Source organism: Thalia democratica, chromosome 3 (genome assembly GCF_965202585.1).
Source record: "Thalia democratica chromosome 3, ktThaDemo2.hap1.1, whole genome shotgun sequence".
NCBI lineage: Eukaryota > Metazoa > Chordata > Thaliacea > Salpida > Salpidae > Thalia > Thalia democratica.
In genome coordinates, this window is record NC_139167.1 from 79,318,201 (window position 1) to 79,329,727 (window position 11,527).

Here is an 11,527-nt window from a genome sequence, read left to right on the forward strand (position 1 = left end):
TTTTACAACAAAAACTCTCTAATCTATTAAAAACTATAAAACGTATAATTTCTGTATTAAATTTAAGAAATTGTTTTGTTTAAACTCTTTAATCTAAACTTGTATTATGTAAGTTTGTTAAGTGTTTATAGCTGTAGTCAATATAAAATTCTTAAGTTTTTGTTTTTTACATGTTTTGAAGTTACTCGAAATACAATGTAAAACCAGAACATAACATACTTTAGATTTTAGTTGTCAGTCTTTTTGTTGAATAACCAGGCTCGATCTTGGTTAATGAAGCAGACTTGTAATTTAACAAAATATCAAAATTAAAACTAAAATAACAGAAGTCTTAACAGAAAAATCTACGACGGTTAACTTATAATTTATTTTTTGTATATACTATGCAGCTTGTTGATTGTAAGGTTTTTCTAAACACCAGGCGTAATATCTGCATTTTAAACGTCTATTTAGTTTTGTTGCTTATCAACTTTCTTCACTTGATAGCACGGGTATCGCGTAATTTGGAGCATTGCAGCAGGTTTTCAAATAAAAGCTACTTCAAATTGAATTAAAATAATATAAAGATGTAAAACTTTTTATATTCAAAACAAATATTTGTTTAGAAATAATTTTTTGTGGTTATGGTGTTTACATCAAACTACTGGTATTTTAAATATTTGTAAATTTTCATCACCCCTTAACAAAACTGAGTAGCTGTCAAATTTGCTAGAGCGTACAAAATTTCACGAGGAACAAAATTGCACGAAGATACTTTGGCACGAAGAAACTTTTACGCGAGGGGATAAAGTTGCACGAAGATAAAATTGCACTAAGACACTATTACACGAAGTGTTTATTGCACGAATACACTTTTGCACGGTGACATTTTGCAGTAATCTAGTGCTAGTAAGGTAGTTTTATAAAAGAAATTTAAGATTTTACTATCACGCTAAGGTATAAAACACTAATTTTTTAACTTAATAGATAAGCTACACTAAACTGTATTAAAATTTATAAGTTAGATTTTTTTTTGAAAACAATAATTTGTAAACAGTTTTAAAAAAACATTTTGGGCAGTAAATAGCTTTTCCACAGTATGTATTTAACCATCTAGTAAATAAATTATAGGATAACCCAGTTTAGTTCATTTAAAAATATTTTATTAAATTTCTGCTAATAAAAATGTTCTAAAATATTATTACAATATAAGAACTATACTTAATTAACAAGAGTATGGTATGCGAACAATTATTTAAATGATCTTAAAGTTTTCCTCAGTATAATTTACTAAATTAGTTTGTAAAAATATGAAATTTTAATTTACTCACAACTAAAAGAAAACTATAATATAGAAGACTATTGTTTTATTATACAATCGCACAAAATTTACGCAAAACTGTGTCTGCATACAGGACATGTTTTGTGGTTAGCAAACCATCCTTCAATGCAAACTTGACAGAAAGTGTGCTGACCATCGCAGTCGAGACGCATCATATTTCTGCCTATTTCAATGTCTCCCATGCATATCACACACTGATGACCAACAAATGACTGGTCAGCTTGAAATTGTTCGAACTGTTGACATCTTGCTGACGTGAGGCCTTGTTCCTCCTCATTGCTAATTTGAAAGGCACCTACAATTCTCGCTGGTAAATTTGGTCTCATATCCTCAATGCGTTGCTGGTAATATCTATACTGGCATTGTAAATCAGCTTCAATTTTTTGATAGTCTACAAACTTTTTCCAACAACTTTTTTTACACTCTTGGTCGTTTCCCAAGTTGTTCTGCCGTTTCATTTCTGTTTTTATTGATTCTTTATAAGTTTCTAACCGTCTTTGCAAACTTTCTACTCCTGTGTCTAGCTCAATTTCAACGTTTATCAAGTCAAAATCATCTCTAACAGTTTGTAGTTTGTCTTGAATGTTTTGAAAAAATGCTTCAAGCACACGATGACCTCTTGAATTTACATCCTGTTTAAATATCTATTATTAATAAGCAACAAAATATTGTTTTAAACATAAGTTTTTTTTTATTCAATACTTACTTTTCTATCTAATAACTTATTAATTATTAATTTAGTGTTTGTCCTTTTTATGTCCTTACCTGTATCTATTATAAATTATCGAACAATTTACGTGCATATTTTATACTTTTGTTGCTAACTTTATTTTGTTGTAAAATATTAAAAATGTTTTTAATAAAATATATAATTAAGCTTTTTTGAAGTTTTTTACAGCAATTTTACTTTTAATTACACACGTTTAACTGGGCCAAATACATTAATATTTTAACTATTTCAATCTTATTTTTGTACTTTGTTCTTTGTATTCTCATTTTTTTCAATTAAAATACAAGCATAGATTGATAAATTTAGTATTAGTTTATTTTGTTGTTATCTTAAATTATACCAAACTGATACGTGTGAGCTTCTTTTAAGTAAATTAATAAGTTTTCTTTGTTTCGAGTACGTGTTATGAACACAATGGAATAGCACGTATTTAACAATAAGTGCGTAAAAATAAATACAATTCCAAAACAAAAATGGAAAATATTTTAGAAAAGTTTTCATTTTAGGAAAAAAGTTATTTCTAAACTAAAAGTAGTACATCTAATTATATAAAAATTAAATAGATCACGTTTTTGAACACCAGCTTTTAAGCTTATAAAAAACCACAAAGTATGGAAATTAAATATTAAGTAATTAAATAAAAAAGCATAAAAAACATATGGTAATCAGAAAAAAATTTTGAAAATTTCTGAAAAGTCTCTAACTTGATTTAAGTGGTATTGAACTTTCAAGCTTTTTTTTTAAAGAAAAATGACTTTTAAATGATGAATTTTAACTTCTGAAATTAATAACTAATAAAATAAATATTAAAAAAAACACTTTGAAATTAGTTGTGCTATATTCAGAAAAAATTAAAACACAATTAAAAATATATAAAAAAAAAATTGTAAAATGATATTAATAAAAACTAATAATAAGTAATAAAATTTTGCAAACTTCATTTTCTGCTGAATTGTTACCATTAGACAGCACACCAACATTATTCTCTTGAACATTGTCCATATTTATTTTTATTATCTGTAAAATAAAATTACAAAACATCTTAACTATATAAAAGTAAAGGTTATGTTTTAGTTTTAATAAACAATGTATAATTTTCTTTTAATTTTATAAAGTTACCACTTTTTGAATAAAAAAAAAAAGTGTTTAAACTGTCTTAAGTAATCCTGAATTTGTAAAAATACCTAAAAAAAAATTAGTTAAGTTTCGTTCAAATTATTAAAAGTCTAAAATTTAAAATAAAACGCAGATAACCCTGATTTTATAAATAACTTTAAACTAGCCAAAGTTATCCTGAAACTCATGTACATTTTACTATCCTAAGTTACCCTGAGTAAACAAAGTATGAGGAAACCTTGTAATACAAAGTTACAGGGACTAACTAACTTAGAAAAATTTTTTTTGGTAAAGCCATCTTTGTTTGTACATTTTCGTAGGTCATTTTTCAAAAAACTATTGTTTTAGGGTAGGAGTCTAATATGCACGAAGGGTCACTTTTGCCTGTAGACACTTGTGCACGTGTTGAAAAATTTTTTAATTTAGTATTATCAATTCTAAATTATTTATTTTTACTCTCATTATTACATCGAATTCTAGTGGGTAACTCTTTTGTTCTTTTTCGGTTTTTTATTAGTTATATGTTTTAGTATATTTTTTTTATTTTTTTTTACCATTACTGTTACCCATAACCCTTACCATTTGTGCAGATCATTTTTGTTTCTATTTATTTAATTTATATATATATATATATATTTCTTTACGCCCGTGCAAAAGTGACCCGTCGTGTAAAAGTGACATTTCGTGCGAAAATGTCCCATCATTTAAAAATATGTTCGTGCATATTTGACACATTCCCATTATTTTATTATCTCTACTTTTTCATATTTTAATAAATAAATTTTGAGCAATTTTGTCCAATTCGACATTTTACTAAATAAATGCACTTTCACCGCCACATGGAGTTTGCAACCATTAACTTCACAAAAATTAAGTGTTATATATATTCTAGGACAGGGGTCAGCAGGCAGCTGGTGCTCGAGAGCCGAATTTCAATATTCAAAATATTCGCGGGCCGCAGTTTTAGTTTTTACAAATAATCTATAGGTTTTAGCTTCAGTCACACTAAAAAATAACTTTTAATGACTTTTAGGTACATAGAGAATGCTGTTTAAGATTATATATATTTTTGAATAAAACTTACATTAACTTATAAATTTTATTCTTATATAAACTTTCTACCATTTTAAGCATTTAATACTTCTTATATTCTACTTCCAGCCTAATTATCTAAAATAACCAAATTTATGGGTAACTTTTATACATACACCTTTTGATATAATTGACAACTTTTTCATGATTTTAAGATAATAATTTTTGAAAATTACTTTTGCATATCAAATAACTTGCACAGTTTAAAAATATCGGAAACTAGATATATAAATAATGTTAGTACTTATTTGTACTGTAAAGAAAAAATAAACAAATATTTTAATATGACTAATGCTTGTTACTTTAATAAAGTATCCTATTAGTTACTAATTAGTTTTTTTAGGTTGCTACTACTTAAATCCAAGTAGTCTGAGTTACATAAAACCAATTTTTGTTAATTTTAAGTTAAATAAGCCAAACAATTTTCTATTAATCATGGTTGCCAAATTATTTCAGAAAATTTTCTCCAGGTTTTTAAAAAACTCCTTAAGGGTTCTAAAAACACATAGTTTTAGGTCAATTTTTATTTAAAATTCAAGTTTAAGGTAGGAAACTGTTTTAAATATTATAAAAAAAAACATTAAAAAGAAACTGTAAAGCTACTTTATATGTGTTCTTTAATAAAAAAATTTTGAAGATAGCAACATTTTTTTATTTATATGATAGACTTTGAGTCAAATCTAAAATTTACTATTAAACATGTAAACTTTGTTAAAAATTCCAGTTTTTTATTATTTTAATTTTAAATTTTCTCAGTTTTCAGTAATTTCCAGGCTTATTTAGCAAACATTGTCAAGTTCATGGTCTTTCCAGGTTTTTAGATTTTTCGGCAACCATGGTTAATCAACTTAAAAAACCCAACTAAAACTTCATCATCATAGAAAAGGTCATAATATGTAACTAGAAGTAATAACCAATAATAAAATACGCCACAGCCATGAAAACTGTTTTGAGAATTCAAAAATTTGTTCTAAATATTTGAAAGAAACAATTCATACACCTGAGCTTTTTAAAATGTCTTAAACAGGTTAAACCTAGTCTGAGTTTTTTAAAATTTCCAAACTAGCCTGTTTGTTTGGCATTTCTGATAAAATAAAAATTTAAAATAAAGAAATAATCAAGTTTATTAACAGTCAAATAAATATATAATGTGTAAAAATATTATAAGTCAGGTTGAATGGACATGTCAGATTCTAAAACATAAAAAAAAAATAAAGCTGTTATGAATTACAAAAACCTTCACTTTTTTGAGCATTATAGCAACTATTTATTATAAAAAACAATATATTTAAAAGCAGTACATGAGAAATATAAGTCATATTTATTGATGTATCTATACATACTTATATTTTGCATGTAGAAACAATACTAATATAGATTATGCTTAACTTAAGTATTAAAGAAAAAGATGCTCATTTACTGTGTAATAAGCATCTGTGTAATACAATTGTGGGTATATTTGTTAGTTTAAAGTGCACAAAAACCTCAAAAAAATGAAAACGTTTCAAAATAAAAATAAAATAAACCTAAATTTTTAATTATGTGATTTTCAATGTTTCTGTGTATACTCAAATATAGCATGTAGCAATAAAACACTTATAAGACAAACAAGGTAAAAATTAAATGTTAGAAAAAATTCCTAAACTGTAAGAAATGAAATTTTAATGACAACTGTGGATTACAGTTATGACTATGATAATTCCTGCATAGTGTTTTACTTACAGGGTTGATGATGATAAAAAAATAAAATAGTTGGGCAATTTACTTAAAACTACCATTATTACTTGTATAACATTACAAAATTTTTGTGTGCAATTGTTGTCCCTTAGAAAGAATGTAAAAAGTTCAAGAGATGTTAAAGGTTTTAATTGATTTTTTTTTCAGGTATTCTCAAAATTCAGGTTTTTCAAATTCTTTTAAGCCTACATTATTAAACTCCAAATGTTTCCAGAATTTAAAGTTTTTTGGCAACGCTGATTGTTTCAAGTTATATGCATACAAATAGTGCAAAAAAAAAATTAAATTATAGCAGCTGCAAGACTTAAAAATTGTTGCATATTATAATTAAATCAAAATCTGTGAGTTGACCAAAACACATATCATAAGTTTACTTTGTCACTTTTCTAAGCAAAAAAGGCCAGCTTAAGTGACCAAAAACTAGCCTGATACTAAAGAATATAAAACGTAATTTAAGCCAAAAATTGAAAAAAGTGCCTAAATTTGCCTGATATTTCAAAAATCTTCAAGCTAGCCTGACTAAATCTAAAGCTGTGGTAATCTTAATTTGTATATTTACTTAAATATTAAGGTTTATTTTATTTTGAATATTGGTTAACAATAGACTTCATAAACTTTATCATTCCTAAATTGTAAAGAAATTAAATTTCAATTAATTAATGTGCATTATTTTTGTACCAATGGTATACATCTGCATTTAATTTATTTACTAAATTGTAATATATAAATAACTTACTGAACCAAGTGCTTTGACAAATTTTTTTTTAAGTATATGTTACTATTGTATTAGGAAAATTATTATAGAAAAAACACTGCTCGAATGCTATTCTATCATTTTACATTTTAAAGCCAAATTAGTAAAGTTTTTAAATTGTCTTTAAATGTTATACAGGGACTTAAAATGAAATTAATCTAATTACCGAAAAATAGTTTAACTTGGAAAATTAAATTCAAAAAGTAAGATAAGTTTCGTCCAAGTAAGGGAAACTATGTTATTTTTGTGAAAAATAGTATGTTTATATTAGTTTATATAAAATAGTAAGCTAAACTGTTCGAATTTTATTTTACTTAAAACCGGTAATATGTTTATAACTATAAAAGTTTCAATTTTGTTTTGTAAAAACTAAACTGTTTTTGATTTTTAGACTGACTTTTTGGTAAATTTATATTATAAAGATAAAATACAAGTAGTCTAAACATAACAAAAAATATATACTTAAAAAAAAAGATACATAATTTTCATTTGACTTTTTGTTCGTTAGCGACAACCTAAAGATTATAAATAAAACTATTTTTAGAAAAAAATTACGATTTATTTTATTTTTTAGAAGTGCACTGTTTATAATTTTTCAAGTAGCATGTATAAATAAATATTAAAAAATGTATTTTCGTTAAAAGTTTCGTACATCAAAAAATAAAATCTTGGTAAAAGCAATATTGAATGTAAGTAAAGTGATGAATTATGTTAATGCACTAAATATTAATTAAAATTTTTAAAAGATTGTTTAAGCAAGATACCGAATAAAAAGTAGAAAAAGGTTAATTAAATATTTTTCTTTGCTATTTTGGTTTTCTTTCACACGGAAAGTATATAGATTGTAAAATTTGAACAATTTTTTTCAAAAATAATTAAAAACTTCATAAATAATTGAAAAAGCAGCTGGTAGTTTAGTTATTTACAGAAAAAAGAGACTAAAAAAGATTACAATAAAAGCCTAAAAAAGTGTTAATAAAATTAATACATGTTTTAATTATTAGAACTGTATATTTAATATTATTAGTTAAAAAAATCTTAAATTACTCAGTTATGAAGAAAACTACTAGGTAGTTAACGATAACACTTAAAATCACTAAACATGTTTTATCTATGTTCTATTTTGTTACGTAATGTTCACAAGTTAGTATTGGCGAGAAAAGAAAAAGCTAGTATTGTTCTGCAAGAAATTAAAAACCATGCACATTTTCAGACACAAATGTTACAACTAAAGACTAACAGTCAAAAAGAAAGAGTAAATAATGAACTGTATTCTGGTGTATGACTCGATAAGCTAATGGTTTTTTCGTACACCAGGTCTTTAAACCAAATTTTTGAACGTTTTTTTTTTTCGTTTAATAAACAATAACATATACAAAAACAAAACTGATTAAAATGATCATTGAATTTTTATTTTTAAGTTGATCAATATGTCGTTTGTACATAAAAAAATGTATATCTTTAGCTACATAATTTATGTATATTTAATTTCAAATATACATTTGAGTTCTGTGTCGTTTTATGTTGTCTTTCAATAACCGTAGGACCGTAGAAAGTGGTGCTTAAGAATTGAACTTTGATAGTTTGTGATTTTCAGAGTACTTTCTACATTATCTTAAACTATAAAACGAAAGTTATTTTAAACCTTAGTGAGACTCATATGATGTTGGAAGATCATCACAAGCATTACTTTCCAACTTTTTTTTTTTTATTCATTTTTTAAACTCGAAATGCTTTTCTTATTTATTGTGCCATTTTACATTTAATTATGATAGAAAATTTATGTTTGGTAAAACAATACCCTTTGTAAATAATTGATAAAACTAATATTTTCATTTTAAATCCTTTACTCAACAAGTATAATTTATATATCCTTTTTTTTAATTACTTTTAACAGGAATTATTGATAGAACATTTTATTTGTTCTGTAAATACTTGCTTTACTTTGTTGTTTAAATCAAGTTTATGTAAATCCTGTATTTAATAAAACCATAATAACACTAATGCTCTGATCAGCCGCTGGTTTCAATGGGCGAAAATTTCAAAATGATCATTTTAAAGCACTTTTGTAATTAAACTACTTTGAGCATATTTTGAATTAAAAAACAATAATTAGATTTTATTCAGTTGTGAATGTGATTAAGGGAGAGTTATATTTGTTATATTTTCTGTTAGTATAGTATAAACGACTAAATAAAAATATATTTTTTGTAAATTAACTATTTTGTTTTCTAGTTGACATTTATTAATAGTAAAATTTAAATTTCTTTAGTTATATTATTCTAAAAATTCAGCAATTAAAATAAATATAGCTTTAGATTTTAAATATTTTACTAATAACTTTTAGTTAGTTTACATTCCTTTTCTATGCTAATAGTCCAATGTTAACAAAGTATACTATTGAATTTAATTGTCAAACTAATTTATAATAATTTCATCTATAACTAGTTTAAATTTTTAAAACAGCAAATTTAGTTAAACGTAAGCGATGCAGATTTTCGTAAAACTTATTGTTCAAAAAACCATTTCATTAGAAGTTGATCCTACTGATACACTTGAAACTGTTCAAGCTATGATCTGGAGTAAAGCAGGCTCGTTAAATAGTTTCATTTAAAATATCTAATTGTAGCAACAAATAACTAATATTGAGTTTGATATAGAGCATATGTTTTTCCTCAAAATAAAAGGTTATTATGAACTGAAACATACTTTGATCATTTGACAATAATATTTTCAATCACTTAAGTTATCAGGAATATTACATTTGTTTAAAACGTTTTCTCCAGTAATTCAACTATCGAGTTTTAAGCTTAACTTATTAAATATGTTGCTGTTTTTTCAATTTTATTTAGTTTAAAAATACTTAACTTCAGGTATCCATCCAGATGATCAACGTTTACTTTATGCCGGAAAACAATTGCGACCAGGAACACAATTGTATGAATACAACATCAAGAATGAATCAACTCTTCAGTTGGTGTTGAGACTTCGTGGTGGAATGCAAATATTTGTGAAAACATTGACTGGTAAAACCATCACATTGGAAGTTGAAAAATCTGATACAGTCGCATCTGTCAAAGCAAAAATTCAAGCAAAAACAAGTTTGTGATTTGTTTTAGATTTACAGGGAATTGTTTATATATATTTATGTAATATTTAGGAACTTTTTTACAAGTACTCTTAAATCGGCTTCAACTTTTTATTGCTAACAACTGTTATAGTAAAGATAGTAAATATGAATCTAGTTCAAAAAGTTAACTCTGTGTACTTCTTAGATACTCCAGCAGAGAGCCAAAAATTGATGCTTGGAACTAAAACATTTTTTCAAGACGGTTGGACTCTTCTTGATTACAACATACAGAAAGAATCTACAATTCATATGTACTAAACTATATTTTTAAGCACATTTGTTTTATATATGTTCATTTAAAATATTATTAAATTTACTGGAATATCTGTTTTAATTGCCTGTATTTTAGTTTTAATTTCTATCATTGCTTACAAAACTGTATTAACCTATTTGTTTAATTAAGAAAGAAATAAAAAGTTGTTCCACTCAATTTCTAGTTGCATAAATTTAAAAAACTTAGTTAGTTTTTCTTTACAATTTTTACATAATAAATTAACTTAAAGTTTAGGTCTTGTCTAACAAAATTAAGCATAAAAATTCTATTAAAGTAGTATTTATTTGCTGTTGTACGTAGACAACCCAAATTAATCATCTTCTAATAATTTAAAACTTAATCGGATGTAAGATATCTCCTCTATTTAACAAGCAACTAACTGATTTATACAAGCCTAAATGCTATGAATGACTAATCTTTACTACTTATTCAAACAAGTATCTAATAATTGTTGGAACAGATTTAAAAACCTACTTAATTTTCTGGTTAAGGTGCTGATGATATTTTAATTGCTTATGTTTATTTAGTTCACTTATCAAGCGAAACCTAGATTTTCAGGTAAGTAAGAGTATAATAAAATAACTATAAATAATCAAATTATATAAGGTATGTCAATAAAAGCGTGCTATTTATAAACAAAACTTTAAAAAATAACATGATACAAACACCATAAGCTGTTATTGAGGTTTTAACTGAACTAATAAAATGTTTATATAATGGTTCAAAAGCTTACAATTTAAGTTTATTCATGTGTAAAAAAACTTTTTTTTCTGTTGCAGCTGCATAATTAGGGGCGCTTTGTTAGTTTGCTTTCATGCCTGAACACTTTTGTTATTAACATACTTTTGACAAGTACATACTGTTTAACAAGGAAATTAAATGAAAAAATATATTGTTTAAGTGTGTACCTGTATTTGACAAAAGTATAAATAGAGTGTTTTTTTTTGGGCAACTTCATCTAAGCTTTGCAGTTTTTTTAAATTAAATATGTCTGTGACATTGTAAAAGTTTTTTTTAAAATGAAAGTTTAAGTTTTGAACTATTTAAATTTGAACTGAGTTATATTTAAACTAACAAGTTAAGTTATTTTTGTTTAATTTTATTCAGCAAAATAATGATAAAACAATTTAACTTTTTAACATTTCTTATTTTACATTTACATAAATTTTAAGTTTGTTTAAATGGTATTTTGTTAGAAATAAACTTTTATTTAGAAATAATAACAAGACAATAAAATAAATCAAATAGAGATAACTATTTTTTTTTATAAACATTACCTACTGAGATTTTCTGATGTCATTATTATTACTATAATAAAAAACTACTTGAAGTTTATTAAAACTTGAAAATGCTCTTCTTTATACTACCTTTGG

General features: G+C 24.8%; 1 protein-coding gene across 1 annotated transcript in view; it reads left to right on the top strand.

Annotated features, from left to right (window-relative positions):
- The window catches only part of LOC145832581 (polyubiquitin-B-like), a 388,933-nt gene extending 378,795 nt beyond the window's left edge, over positions 1–10,138 (top strand). Inside the window, exons 3-4 of the mRNA XM_082939895.1 lie at positions 9,624–9,851; positions 10,026–10,138. Of these exons, the coding sequence (XP_082796021.1) occupies positions 9,624–9,851; positions 10,026–10,138 (341 nt within the window). The remainder of the gene's footprint in view (positions 1–9,623; positions 9,852–10,025) is intronic.
- Positions 10,139–11,527: the final 1,389 nt, after the last annotated feature.